Source organism: Saccopteryx leptura, chromosome 2 (genome assembly GCF_036850995.1).
Source record: "Saccopteryx leptura isolate mSacLep1 chromosome 2, mSacLep1_pri_phased_curated, whole genome shotgun sequence".
Lineage (NCBI taxonomy): Eukaryota > Metazoa > Chordata > Mammalia > Chiroptera > Emballonuridae > Saccopteryx > Saccopteryx leptura.
This window is the reverse complement of record NC_089504.1, coordinates 380,145,748-380,161,216: the sequence shown is the minus strand read 5'-3', so window position 1 is coordinate 380,161,216 and position 15,469 is coordinate 380,145,748. Positions and strand designations below refer to the sequence as shown.

At 36.2% G+C, this 15,469-nt stretch overlaps 1 protein-coding gene across 3 annotated transcripts in view; it reads left to right on the top strand.

Moving 5' to 3' along the window:
* The window catches only part of TBCEL (tubulin folding cofactor E like), a 59,038-nt gene extending 43,980 nt beyond the window's left edge, over positions 1 to 15,058 (top strand). For 2 of the 3 annotated variants that reach the window (XM_066365317.1, XM_066365316.1), the window contains one exon: positions 11,155 to 15,058. In XM_066365317.1, the coding sequence (XP_066221414.1) occupies positions 11,155 to 11,473 (319 nt within the window). In that variant the 3' untranslated portion in view covers positions 11,474 to 15,058. The remainder of the gene's footprint in view (positions 1 to 11,154) is intronic. The other variant, XR_010748980.1, reaches the window with a different exon arrangement.
* Positions 15,059 to 15,469: the final 411 nt, after the last annotated feature.

Below are 15,469 nucleotides of genomic sequence, written 5' to 3'. Positions count from 1 at the left end.
CTGGAGAAATCCTAGTGTGCTGGTTCCGTTACCTCATATTCCTTGCAGACAGAGGACCTGCTGTTGTGAAGAAACATTCCTACACAGGACATGAGTCTCCTGGGCTTCTCCATGTTGCCAGGCTCCATCATCCTCTGACAAGGGCCGTGACACAGCACCCCTCACATTCAGCTGTGAGTCTGACGAGAAACAAAAGGGGCTTTCTCCTTCACGCACCACGGAGAACCTCTGAAATGTTAGCTTCCCCTGTTGCTCACAGCCTTTGTCATTCCAATTACCTTGGACTTGATTTTGACTTCTTGCCACTTTCCCAGCCCAGCAGAAGATAGGCTACCTTCCTAATCTTGATTGGGATTATATATGAGAATTTGAATGTACCTGCGCAGGAAAGAAAGAGTAAGAACCAGTCCTCCCAAATCATCGTCTTGAGGGATATTATCTTTAGCGTCTGAACTTGTGTTTTGTTGGGGGCAAGGGGCAAGTTTTATAAAAATATATATTTTTTATTTGCTTTTCAGAATTTAAAAAAAATCCTGAAAAATACTGAGAATGATAAAACAAATATTCATATACTATTCAGACCAATTATTGTTAATATTTTACTCAAGTTTATTTTTTAATTAATATAAATAATATTGTAGATAAGATTAGAGTATCTTTTTGCCTCTATGATCAGTTCTCCTCCTTACTCCCAGAAGTAACCCCTGGTGAAAATTGCATGTGTATCCTTGGTGTCTATTTATTCTATGGTATTTTATATATCCATTAAAATATAAAGAAAGATTTTATCATTTTTTGTCAACATGCATTGCAATTTCTTCTCTCAGTCTGTAGCTTTTTAATCTGGTCTTTTCACTTTGTGTTTTTTGAAAAGAAGTTTTAAAAATTTAGTATCAAATGTATCAATCCTATATGGTTTATTCTTATTTCATCTTATTAAATGAATCTTTTCCTTTCCAAAGATCACTTAAGATAATCTCCTGGGTTTTTATCTTGAAGTATTTTCACATTTATGTCTTTGACCTACCTGGAATCTGTTTTTATGTCTAGTGTCAAATTGAGATGTAACAGTTTTTTTCCCTCCACTGTATGTTGATAATTGGTATTCACCGCTGACCTGTCATGCCAGCTCTCTCATAGATCTTGTTTCTATATACATCCCTGGTTTGTTTCAGGGTTCTGTTCTGTTCTGTTGGTGTATTTGTCAATCCTTGTACCATTACAAAATTATATTATATTGCTAAATTATAAGTCTGAAGTCCTAATTAGGGTAAGTTTCCCCACATAATTGTTGCTCTCAGAATATCTTAGTTATTGTAGGCCATTTTTCCTATGAATTTTACGATTGGCTAACTAAATCCCACAAAAATCCTGCTGTAATTTGGATTCTGATTTCATTAAATTCACTAATTTGGGAGAATTGACATCTTGACACTATTATGTCTTCTTATCTGTGAACACAGGGTATCTCTCCATTTAATTCACAGTATCTTTTTTGCCCTTTAGCACTGTTTCTAATTCTCTCACAAAGGACTTGCACATTTTTCTTAAATTTATTTCTAAGCATCTTCTACGTTTTGTTGCTATTTTAAATGCAGTCTTTTTTTTTTTGTTCACCACTTCCTCTAATGGGTTACTATCAGTGTATAAACATGCTATTTATTTTTGTGTGATCATATATCAGTTTTGCTGATGTTTAGAATAATTCATCTTTTCTTTCAGATCCATGTAGACCAGGGGTAGTCAACCTTTTTATACCTACCACCCACTTTTGTATCTCTGTTAGTAGTAAAATTTTCTAACTGCCCACCGGTTCCACACTAATGGTGATTTATAAAGTAGGGAAGTAACTTTACTTTATCAAATTTATAAAGCAGAGTTACAGCAAGTTAAAGCATATAATAATAATTACTTACCAAGTACTTTATGTTGGATTTTCGCTAAGTTTGGCAGAATAAATCTTTATAAAACAACTTACTATAGTTAAATCTATCTTTTTATTTATACTTTGGTTGCTCTGCTACCGCCCACCATGAAAGCTGGAATGCCCACTAGTGGGCGGTAGGGACCAGGTTGACTACCACTGATGTAGGCAGTTATATCTGCAGATAATTTTTATCCCTCTCTTTTTTTGGTTTCTTGGGTCGGAACTTCTCCAGTATAATAAAAATGAACATTAAAAGAGACCAACTTTATCTTGTTTCTCACTTTAAAGTGACTACTTTAAAAGTTTCTGTGAAATATTTTGATATGAAATATGACTTTTGCTGTAGGTTTTTGATAGGTGCCCTTCATCAAGTTAAGGTAGTCACTATTTTTGTTTTTTGAACAGTTTCTTTTATTTTTAATGAATATTGATTTTTTAAAATAAAATGTTCTTTGTATATTCAGGAGAGCATGTTGTTTTGTTCTGTTAATCTTAAGTTTAATGAAACATTTTCAGATATTGAATTATATTTATATTTCTGGAATATTTAACTTAGTTGTAAAATATTAAGTGTTCTTTACAATGCTATAGAATTTGATTTTATAATGTTATTTTGGGATGTTTCCATCTAAAATTGGTCTGAAATTTTTTTTTCTGTTCCTTTCTGGTTTTGTTATGAAGGTTATATTAGCTTCATAAAATGAATTGGGTTGAAAATGTTACATAAATATAATTACACAGTATATAGCCTTTTATAATTGGTATTTTTTCCCTACTTAGCGTAATTCCTTGGAGATTGCCCAAATTATTTCATGTATCACTGGTTTGTGCCTTTTTATTGATGAGTAATATTCTGTGGTATATGTATATACCACAGTTTAGGATATTTGGATTCATTACAGTTTTTGATTGTTACAAATAAGATAATCTATGAATATTCTTGTGTAGGGTTCTCTGTGAACATAAATTTTTATTCTTTTGGTATAAATGCCTAGTATAATTGCTGAGTGGTATCATTAACATGTTTTGTTTTATAAGAAACTCCCATACTGATTTCTAGAACAGCTGTACCATTTTATGTTCCCACCAACAATAAACGATCAACTTTTCTGCATTCTTGCTAGCATTTGGTGTTGTCACTATTTTTATATTTTAGCCATCCTGATAGATGAATAATAATACCTCATTATTTTAATTTTCATTTCCATGATGTCTAAATATGTTGAACATCTTTTCATGTGCTTATTTACCATTTCTAAAGCCTCTTCAGTAAAATATCTCTTCATGGTTTTTGCCCATTTTTTAAATGGATTGTTTCTTTACTGTTGAGTTTGAGAACTCTTTCTATATTCTAGACACTAGTCCTTTGTTGGCTATATGATTTACAGATATTTTCTGTTAATATGTAGCTTGTCTTTTTATTTTTAGCATTAATTTTGATAGCTCATGTTTTTAATTTTGATGAGTATTCAATTTATCATTTTTTCCTTTTATGAATTGTGCTTTTAGTGTCAAGAACTCTTTGCCTAGCCAAAGGTCTTAAAGATTTTCTTGTTTTCTAAAAGTTTTATAGTTTTACATTGTACATTTAAGTTCATAATTTGTTTAATGTTTGTGCAATTAGGTTGAGGATTTCTTTTTGGCCTATGGTTGTGTAATTGCTCTAGGATTATTTGCTAAAAAGCTGTCTTTTCCTATTGCATTGCTTTTGCAACTTTTTTAAAAGTTAGGATGGTATATTTGTGTGGGTATATTTCTGGGTGTTTTCTTCTGTTCTGCTGATCTATTGTCTCTCTTCTATCACTCTGTCAGAATACTGTAGGTATATGATAAGTTTCAATGTCATGTAGGATGATTCTTCCCACTTTATTCTTCAATATTATTTTAGCTGTTCTAGGTCCTTTGCCTTCTATATAAATTTTAGACTAAGCTTGTCTGTCTACAAAAAATCTTGCTGGGATTTTTACAGTAATTTTATTAATGCTATAGATGATTTGGGGGAAGATTGACATATTTACTATATAGGATCTTCCAATGCATGAACACAGTATGTCTCTTTATTTATTTAGGCCATTTCTTCTGTCAGTGTTTTGTAATTTTCAACATCTAAGTCTTATAATCTTTTGATACATTTGCACCTGAGTATTTCATGTCATTTGCAAACACAAAAAATTTTATTTCTGTGTTTCCAATCTGTATGACCCTATTTTGTTTTCATGCCTTGTTACAGTGGCTACAACTTCCAGTACTATGTTGCATAAGAGTGGTAAGACCGGACATTTTTGTTTTGCTCCTAATCTTAGGGAAAAGCATTTAGTCATTTACCACTAAGTATAATGTTAGCTACAAGGTTTTTTTGTAGGTGCTCTTTATCAAGTTGAAGTAGTTCCTCTCGATTTCTAATATACTGAGAATTTTTATAATAAATGGATATACGTTTTTTCTCAAATTCTTTTTTTGTGTGAATTACTATGGTGTGATTTTTCTTCTTTACCTTGTTGTCAGGGATGCTATATTGGTTGATTTTTAAATTGAACCTTTCTTGCATACCTAGAATAATTTTCACTCAGTTATGGTGTATGTTTCTTTTTATATGTTGTTAGATTTAGTTTAATGTTCTTTTTAAGATTTTTGTGTTTAAGGTCATGGGAGATATAGGAATGTAGTATTTTTTTTTTAATAACTATTTTATGTGCTTCTGGTGTGAAGATAACACTGGCTTTATAAAATGAGTTGGTAAGTGTTCCCTCTTCTGTTTTCTGGACAAGATTGTGTAAAATTGCTATTAATTCCACTTTTTATTATTTACATTAATATTATAAAAAATATATAAAATTTACCATCTTAATCATTTTTAATTGTGGTAAAATATGCATAACATAAAATTTATCATTCATTTCTAAGTGTGTAGTTCAGAAGTAGTGAAGTTCATTCACATTATTGTACAACAAATCTCCAGAACATTTTCCATCTGACAAAATTGAAACTCTAGATCCATTAATCGTCAACTCCCCAATACCCCTCTCTGCAGCCCCCTAAAACCACTTGGCAACCATCATTCTACCTGTGTCTCTGTGAATTTGGCACCTTGTATAAATGGATTCATACATTATTCTTTTTGTGACAGGTTAATTTCACTTAATTTTCTCGAGGTTCATCCATATTGTAGCATAGGATAGATTTCCTTCTTTTTAAGACTGAATAATATTCCATTGTATGTGTATACCACATTTTATTTATCCATTTATCCATCAGTAGACATTTGGGTTGCTTCTACCTCTTGGCTATCATAAATAGTGTTCTTAGGAACTAGAGTGAGCAGATATCTCCTCAAGACTCAGCTTTTCAATTATTTTGAATCTCAGTAGTGGAATTGCTGGGTAATATGGTAATTCTGTTTTTAATTTTTGAAGAACTGCCATGCTGGTTTCCATGCCAGTTGCATCCTTTTACAGTCACACCAGTAGTGCAAAAGGGTTCCAGTTTTTCACCAACCAAGGCTTGGTATTTTTTTTATAGTAGCCATATATCTTTTTGATATTGAGATAGTGCCTTGTTGTGGGTTTGATTTGTATTTCTTTGATAATTAATGATGTTGAACATCTTTTTATATGCCTGTTGGCTATTTGTATGTCATCTTTGGAAAAATATCTATTCAAGTCCTTTGCCCATTATTAACTAAGTTTTTGTTGTTGAGTTGTCAGGTTTCTTTATAAGTCCTGGGCATTAACCTCTTATCAGATGTCTAATTTGCAAATATTTTCTCTCTTTTGTAGGCTGCCTTTTTGCTCTTTTTTGTATCCTTTTATGAATAAAATTTTTAAGTTTGATGAAGTCTCATTTGTTTATGCTTTTGTTGTGCTTTTGGTGTAATATCTAAGAAATTATTGCCAAATTCAGTGCCATGAAGCTTTTCCCATGCTTCTAGGAGTTTTATAGTTTTGGATCTTACATTTCAGTTTTCAGTGTATTTTAAATTAATTTTTTAAAATATGGTATAAGGTAAGGTCCACCTTTACTTTTTTTTCCTGTGGAGGATATTCAGTTTTCTCAGCACCATTTGTTGAGGTAACTGCCCTTTCCCTATTGAATGGTCTTGGCACCTTTATTGGTGATCATTTGGTTTTTGTGAGTTTTCTCTTGTTTTTTGGATTTCTAGTTCATTGATTTTCATTCATATCTTTATTAGTTCCTTTCTTCTTGCTTTGAGTGTAATTTGTTCATCTTGTGTGGTTTCTTTAAGTGGAAGTTTAGGTCACTGATTTTAGTCTTTTTCTCTTCTAAACATTTAATTCTATCTATTTCTTGTTATGCTCTGTTTTAGCTGCATTCTATAATTTTTAATATATTTATTTTCATTTCATTAAATTCAGAATATTTTCTAATTTCCCTTGTGACTTCTTCTTTGACCCTTGGGTTATTTAAAAGTGCATAGTGTATTTCCAAATACTAGGGGGATTTTTTATTTATCTTTCTGATTTTCCATTTATTTTTCTGTTAAAGATTTTTAGTTTAATTTCATTATAGTCAGAAAGCATACTTTGTGTTATTTCATTCTTTAAAACCTGTTGAGATATTTTTTGGCCTAGAATATGTTCTATGTTTGTCATTATTCCATATACACTAGAAAGAAATGTGTATTTTGATGTTGTTGGGAAGTGTGATTTGTAAATGTCAATTAGGTCAAGTTTTCAGTGTTGTTCATGTATTTTATACTGTTAACATTTTTAATCTACTTGTTCTGTCAATTACAGAGAAAGGAGTATTGAAGTCTCCAACTATAATTGTGGATTTGTCCTAGTTTTACTTTTAGTTTTGTGAGTTTTTGCTCCATTATCTTGAAGCACAGCTCTTAGATAGATATACATGGAGGATTGCTGTGTCTTCCTGTTTGAGCTTACCTCTCCCTGTCTAATGATTTTGCAATTTTCTCTAATCAACTCCCTGAACACCTGATCCAGAGCAAGCTCTTATGATGGATTTTGGAGAACCTGTCTCATAAGAATTACAGAGTTAGTGCAGATCTAATTACCTGGGCAGCTAGTGATTTGACCCCATTCCTGGTTGTAGAGCTATCTTATTACTTCTTTTACTTAGACCCTTTGCTGTAAAGAGGTAGCCCTAGACTGTGGGTCTGCAGCAGTTTCTTGCATGTTTTATGCCCAGCCTCACATCACCCCCATCCCACCCTTACCCCTGGTTTAATCAGTGAACCTGGCTTGGGTTCTTGTCTCTCCCATGGAATGCTTTAATCTCCTTTGCCTCATAGGACCTTAACTCCTGACTGCCACTGCCTGCTTTGAATTTGGTGTCCACTGGTCCTGTGGTTTTTTGTTATATATGCTTTGTATTTCTGGACAATTTCTGGTCCATGGAGATATGTTTATTATTTTTGAGCCTGGGCTGTGTCTTCTTGGAATTTAATCTTTCACATTTAATTCATTTTTACTCTGTGTTTGGATCAGAAATGCATTTAAATGTGAATTTATGAAACTATTTTGACCAAAGCCTTAATCATCTTGATAATTGTAGGCCCAAATCATTCTTTTAACTGCTGCATAGTATTCCACCATTGAATAGTCACATTTTGTTTATCCATTCACTAGGCAATTTTGAGAGGAGTTGAATTTAAGAAATAGTGAGTTGAAACAAAATTCCATAACTTAAAAGCCTTTGTGGAAAATATTAAGTTCAGTTTAGGATACTTTGCTGTGTATGAATGGTGAAAATAAATAATTCTGAAAGTAGGGGGGAAACAGAAGCTTGAGGAAGGCAAGTGGGAAGCTTCTGGGGCATCAGCTAAGGAAGAGAATTAGGTCTGTGATCAAGGAGCCTAAAGAGGTCACGGAGGAAAATGCAAGAGCCAATTTTGAGGTCCACCCAAGTGTAGATGGTAAAGAGAGTGATGAGAGCCCATAAGAAGAGATTCAAGGGGGGCATTTGAAATATACATGTGGGAAGAGAATTTCTAGGACAGTATTTGTTATTGCAACAAAGAAAGAATGAGGGTCTGAGAGCAAGACCTGAGCTCTTTCCGTTTTCCAGCTATTAGACTTTGGGCTTACAAACTGGCCCTCAACACTGCATCTCTAAAATATATAATAGATGATCTCTCAGGTGTTTCTGCCTCTGAAATGTGATGTTTATGTGTTTCAATAAATAGGGTTACATGTTGTAATAAATAGGGTATTGGTGACCTTGAGAAAACTGAGTAGAATGTAAAACCCCACTTGTAGAATGTTGAGATTTCTTTTATATGCCATGATATGATACCATATCATAATGGGAGAAGCATACTATAGCAAGAGAAATTAAATAGTAACAATCAGGTGTTTAGAATATATATAGATTAGAGAGAGAGAGAGACATCAATTTGTTGTTCCACTTCATTTATGCATTCATTGCTTGATTCTTGTATGTGTCCTGACCCGGGATTGCCCTGCCTCTATAGTGGTACCACAGAACTGGCCAGCCAAGGGCACTGCTCCCTCCACTAGAGTCATATAAGGAGAGACTCAGGAAGCTGGTGTCCTGGGTCTGGATCCCACCACCTTAGCTAAGATCAGGAGAGCAGCAAGCTTCCTGGACATCAGGAATGCACTGCTTGAACTGAAGTCTGGTCATTAGGAATCCTCTACCCAAATTGTTCCTGCTAAAGCCATTCTTTTCCTCCCTGGGGCTATTGAATAAAATTGATAGAGGCTAAATATCACCTGCAAAGGAGTGTGAGAAATGTAATTTTCAGTTCTAGTCTTTGCAGTTCAGGAAGGTATTCCAGAAAGAGGTTGGAACAGAATAATGAAGAAGCTCATCCAGTTTATGCATCCACAGGTTACCACTAGTTCAGATCTTTGGTTCCTTTTAAAAGATTATGGCAGTAAGGTTATTCTCTCTATTGACCTGAGAAGAATATACCTGCCAAATAGTAGTCCTTGTGTACTCAAATTCAGAGTCTAGCAGCCATTGTGTACAGAGGCCTCTTATGCACACTGCATTTCAGGAAAAAGCCACAGACTGGGCTGCTAGGCTTCCTGTACTGTGCCCCTGCTGTCTGACCCTTATAAAAGAGTGCCTAGGGTTGAAATTCAACCAGTAGGACTGAGACTTTTCTTGTCCAGTTAGAGCTGTGCAGCTGTATCCTCATTTGCATCTTCACTCTCCAATCAGAGCAGCCCCATTCCAACCAATCAGGACAGTGTTATTTGGACAAATATAAAGATTTGGAATTATTATTTTCATAGAAATGGAGCAATCAGGGACTGAATGCAGACACTCTTCTCTATATAAGCCAGTGTTATCTCTGTCTTAATGGAGTAGTAAGTACACTTTCAGTTTCCATCAAGACTGTGTTCTCCACATCCGCTTCACCTGACCCGCTTCATGCCTGTGCTGTCTCACGGCCCAGCTGTTTTACACTTGAGCTGCTTCAGCCATGCTGTTCTACAGCTGACCTTTTCACACTGAGCTGTTTTCACTGAATAAAGTCTCCCCCTTAGCCACACCAAAAATTGGGAACTCCTGTTGGCATTGAATTGGTGACAGCAACCTTTGGTTGATTCCTCTCTTCTTTTGTTAGTTGCTGCTAGTGATTTCTTTATCCTTTTAAAAATTACTATTTTTGGCTCAAGTTCTGGGAGAAGAAAGATTCTATAATCTGCTTCATCATGCCACCACCTCTTTGAAGAATTTTTACCTAAATATATTTTAATTATATATTTTCTAAGGATTGTGTGTGTTTTAATAATGTAAGTTTCAGAACAGCAGGAATGTAATGGTGATATTTTTTTATTTGTATATGAAATTATAATTTACAAAGTGCTACTCACCTCTATATAATTCTTATGACTCTTTATAAGGTAAGAAGGGCAGAATTTACTATCCCAATTTTACTAGTAAAGAAACAGAGATCCAAAAGCATTGAGTGAGTTCCCAGTCCCATAGTTAGAATCGAGAGTCTGAAGTCAGATCTTCTGACTCTGAGGCCCATGCTATTCTACCATGCCCTGTTATTTCCTGTAATGGAAAGAATTACCTCCATCGCTGACCACAGACATCTTACTATGTCTCTAATATTCCTGCCAACCTTACATGCTGATCTAACTGAGCCCTAACCAAAAGTAGGGTGGGAGAGGTGGGGGAATAATCTTATGTGTCCATTGTAATTAACCTTGTGTGTCTTGGGTATAATAAAGCTGATTTCAGACCTTTTCAGCATTTTTCCTCTCTGGTTTGTAGGACACTGCTCAGCTTCCTCCATTAAAATCAGACCTAGATCCTCCAAGGCTGATAGTGGAGACGATTTTCCACATGGGAAACTTGACCCTGTGGGTCCGTAGTCTCACCTCTGTAATTCACTTTCCTCCTGGTGTCTTTGGATCTTTATCTCTGCCTTAATCAAGGAACTTGTATCCCTCATTTACCACTTTTTTACAATAATTTATTCTTGAATCTTCCACAAATCCCTTGTATTGTAACCAGTGAGACGAGATGGGAGCATTCAAACCAGGCATCACTTAAAAAGCGGGGTTAACTAACAGCTAAATATACAGCTAGATGTTTTTGTTTGTAAGTTATGACTTCTCCAGGGCTCAGGAACTGCTGGCCCACTTCCTCCACGGAACGTGTGCTTAGATCTCTGCCCTTCTTCATAGCAGTACCCCCAAAAACAAGATTTACAAATTCGACTTCTCTTTGTTTTTGGGTTGTCTACTTTTCTAGGTTCTATTTTCCTATCTAAGCCCACTCTTACATAGTGATTAACAGCAGGCATGGTGACCGTCTGTAGGAGAAACTATCCATAAGGACATGGTTTTACTGTCATCTCAAAAGGGATACCATGCGCCTGACCTGTGGTGGCACAGTGGATAAAGCATCGACCTGGAAACGCTGAGGTCACCGGTTCGAAACCCTGGGCTTGCCTGGTCAAGGCACATGTGGGAGTTGATGCTTCCAGCTCCTCCCCCCTTCTCTCTCTCTGTCTCTCCTCCCTCTCTCACTGTCTCTCCCTCTCCTCTCTAAAATAAATAGATAAAATAAAATAAATTAAAAAAAAAAAAAAAAAGGGATACCATATTAGATCACAGATTCCACGGTAATCATCAGACGGATGGATAGAATAGGATGTTAGAGAGATGTTGAGTATAACAGTGTGATTTACCAGTATTTCCGAAAGAGTTTGAACTTCAGTTGCTAGTGGCTTAAGCTGACACTGTTTTTTATCCTTCTAGGTATCATGAACTGATCACAAAATATGGCAAGTTGGAGCCTTTGGCAGAAGTGGATCTAAGGCCCCAGAGCAGTGCGAAAGTGGAAGTCCACTTTAATGATCAGGTGGAAGAAATGAGTATTCGTCTGGACCAAACCGTTGCAGAACTAAAGAAACAATTAAAAACTCTAGTGCAGTTACCCACAAGCAACATGCTTCTCTACTATTTTGACCATGAAGCGCCCTTTGGACCAGAGGAAATGAAATTCAGCTCTCGGGCGTTGCATTCCTTTGGCATTAGGGATGGAGATAAAATTTATGTGGAATCCAAAACAAAATAACCTCTACCAGACTTGTAAAACACACACACATAAGGACTTCTTGCAGGGCATTTGTTTTTATGTGATTTTCTTTAGGAGGGAGAAGATTGTTTGTGTTTTGTTTTGTTCGGTTTTATTTAGGTTTTGGGGGGTGTATATCTCCCCCCAGAATGGGTAGAGGGCAGTTTGGGGTATTTTTTACCACGATTTCTTGGGCCCAGCCAGCAGCATTGGCCACACCTCCAGTCCGTGTGTCCTCCTTCATGGACGGAGGACTAAGAGATCACCGTCCTACTGTGTTCACTGGGTCTTGCCTATCGCTTCGTTATCGTTACCACGTAGGTGTACTCGTGAAGGTAGCGTGAACAGCACACCCCTCAGAAGGGCGTGTGACAGCACTGAAGTCAGGAAACAAGAGTCTTTACAGGAAGGGCCAGCATTCTCTCTCCCAGCTCCCCCTTTTCCTCCCTCTCCCTCTTTTTCTTTTCTTGGTTCAGTTTTTCATTCTGACTTGTGTCAGCATGAGTTACTAATAGTTTTCTTCTGTCTCTAATTAACTTACTTCTCAACCTGGGTGATTTTCTTTCTCCATCTCTCCCTTTGGAAATAATTTAAAGTGTTTTAAGCATTTTTCAACCTGATTCTTATCTCAGGTACTCAGTTAGAACCTATGACTCTGTTAGGATCTTGAAGAAGCGGAGACGAGGAGTTAAAATTAACTCCAAGAAAACTGGCTGTCATTCTGCAAAGCCTGGCAGAGCAGTCTGACTGCTTTGTATGTAGCTATCCCAGTTTGAATGTTCTTCCCATATTCTAGCAACCATTCTCTCATAACATAAAATGTGTCAGATTCCAGAGTGTTTTTTGTTTTTTTTGCTTATTGAATGTATTTCCTCACATCTTTCCTTCTTTTTCAATACTTTGAACTATTAGGAATGGAGGCCTGACTTTTTAAAGAAGCCAGTAGTGCAATGCATATGCATGCAGGAGAGTTGGGAGTGAGCTCATGAACTGTCATGTGTGGGAGGGGTCATGTGGGGAGAGTGTGGGGTAAGCAGTGTTGTGACTTTCCTGCCTGTGTCATCATTCAAAGGCCTTGCTCCTGCATTTTGCATTTAACGAGGGAACCTTTCATCAAAGGGAACTTTGACTCCCACTTCTTTCCTGGGATTTTGTGATGTCGTAAGCAACAATTCTTTTTGCTTTACATTTTAATTTAGTTGCCCCTACAGAAGATCAACTCTAGTTTGTGAGTAAAGTGTAAGTGTCCAAACTTCCGAATTGCCTCCAAATCATATGTTTTAGCATACTGAAAGTACTTTGTTTTGAAAGCTAGTTCCTCACCTGCTCTGAAATCTTTTTATTTGTTCATCTATTCCTTTGTCAGTAATGTAGTCCCTCTGTTTAATGTGTGTCTTTCTTGGTCCACCGTGTTATTCATGGGAGACTTGAGAAGGACCTAGTGTAATGGACAGAAGGTATGCACATGGGGTGTTTTTCAAAGAATGTAATCATTATGATTGTTTTTGATGTTGGGACCATTTTACATGATTCCACCGCTCCTACAAATATCTTAGGAAATTTTTAGGTGGCTTGTAAATTCTTTATGTATATGGTGTTCTGTTTATTATTGCTACTTTTTAAACTTTCCTATGCCATAATAGCAGATGTTTATTCTCTTAATGCACTTCAGGTTCAGTATTTGTAAAGCCTTTGACCCAGGCCTACTGAGTCAAATCTACATTCACTGTAACATTAAAGGTGGAAACCAAAGGGTTTGAGAAAGATGAATGAGGCCTATTCTCCTTCCGCTACAGACTTGATCTTTAAAAATCATAAAAATGAGCTGTGGTGACCTGGGCTGGATACAGACCAGAATAATTATTTTGCAATCACAACTTCCTGACATATTTTTGGAAGTGGGAAAAAAGTGTGGCTACAGTGTCGTGAAGATGAAAACTGTGGGTGCTTTGTGAATGTGCGCACGCGTGCAGGTGAGTTTGAGAGAGAAACAGTATAATTGAGCCGTTTGCTTTTGTCAGCCTGGGAAATAGATGTGCTCTTATTTTTTGAGGTTGTATGACCCCTGACTGTCCCACAGCAAAAGGCTTTAATCAAAAGTGGAATGGTCACAATTAATAAGATATTTTATATATGACAAAGTTTTATGAAATGCTCTTTTACTATTTGAGGCCTGTTGCTTCTGGTACTACAGAACACAGTGTCCATCAACTGCAGGTATAACTCTTCTGTGTATACATTTGTGTGTCAGGGGGACTTCTCATTTAATTCTGTGGACATGGGTATTTTTAGGGCATTGTAATTGATGGTTTTAATAATTACTGAATAATTGTTGAGACAACATCTAATACAATCACCCATCTTTTAGAGTTACAGAAGTAAATGAGAAAAGCTATCTGAGCATGTGTCCTTGTAGATTTATTTGGGGGGGCTGAGCTAAGAGGCTTCTTCTGAAATGAAATTGGTGCTGTGTAGACACTTGTCACCAAAATTATTTTTATAACAGGCCAAAAAAGGAGAGAAGACACCACGGACCTTTGAGTCTACACGTTATGCATAGTTGGTTGCTGCTGCTTATCTGTTTTAATATTGATTCCATCTAGGTTCAGTAAAAGCATATTACTGACACTTAACGAGTCAAAATGCTGTCATACCCCGTATTACAGAGTTGCTGCTACCGCACAGTGTACAAAACATATCCTTTCCAAAACAGAAATTCTTTTCAGTTATGAGAAAGGAAAGGAGAGAAAAAGCCAAGTCAAAACCAGGGGATCCTTCCTACGTGTGAGCAGGTAGCTACTAAAGCCACGATGTAAATCAGTTTTCGCACTTGAATTACTGAACTATCTCAGAATGTTCTACAGGAAAGAAAGTTAAGAGTCATGTGTCTTTATTAAAAGTTTATATTGTTTCTGCAACCTGTTGTCACCATTGCCATAAATACATAAGAAAGCAACAGATAATATAACCTCTTGTTTCTTTAAAACTTGTTGATGAAAACCCAGAACATCAGCTATGTGTAACAGACCCTAATGTTATTATGCTGTGCTTTAAAATTTTGTTTCCTTAACAAAATGAAAGGTCCGTTTCAACCACTTGTTTCAGCTGTGTTGCTAAACCAGCAGTTTTGTGAGCAAAGACCACTTGCCCAGGAACGGGTCGCCGTTGGAGGCTTGCTGGTAATGCTTTTACTAATGCACGTGGGACTGGCTTGCTACGTATAAAACAGGAGTACAGTTCAGAGCAGTGCCATTTCTGCTTATGAATTTGCTTTTCCTTTTATTTCATGTTAGGTGGAAAATACAAGCAACCTGCTTTCAAGAACACCCAGAAGCTCTCTGTGTTACCGAAAGTGTTGTGAACACTTGATTTTCCATAGGTGCTTCCTAAAAATATATGTCCATTGTGGTGACGGAGAGGGACTAGACTCTCAGGCGCCTCACGTGCCAGTTGTCTCCTGCAGTTAATGGAAATATATATATATATATATTTTATTTTAGAATATCATTTAAACATGTTCTTTGCACTTTTTATTAATATATATAGAGAGAGTTAATCTTTAAAAAAATTAAAAATCTAAGTCCACTTTCTCTCTGTGTTCTGGTTCTTTTCTGAAGGCATGTGATTACGGTGTATATTTATTTTCTTATAGCTGAACATTGACTTCAGCGCTGTGATTGAGTTCCCTGGGGAACTGGCTGAAGCTGGTAGGAGTATCACCATTTTAACGAACTTAATTGGAACTTTGTTAAAGTTAGAAATGAAAACTGCAAAACCAAGTTCACAGGAAATGTGTTACTGGTTTGTGACCAAGTTTTATACTTCTAACATGCTCTTCCCACACTCTTCCTTTCTTGGGCTATTTGGCATCCCCTTTTTTTGAATGAGAATGGAAATCTCCTTTTGGTGGTTTAGAAATTTGTGCCACTCTTTTTTCCTTTCAGAGGGAATTTTCTATAAGAATTCGAGTTTTTGACACTTGACCTCTACCTGCTT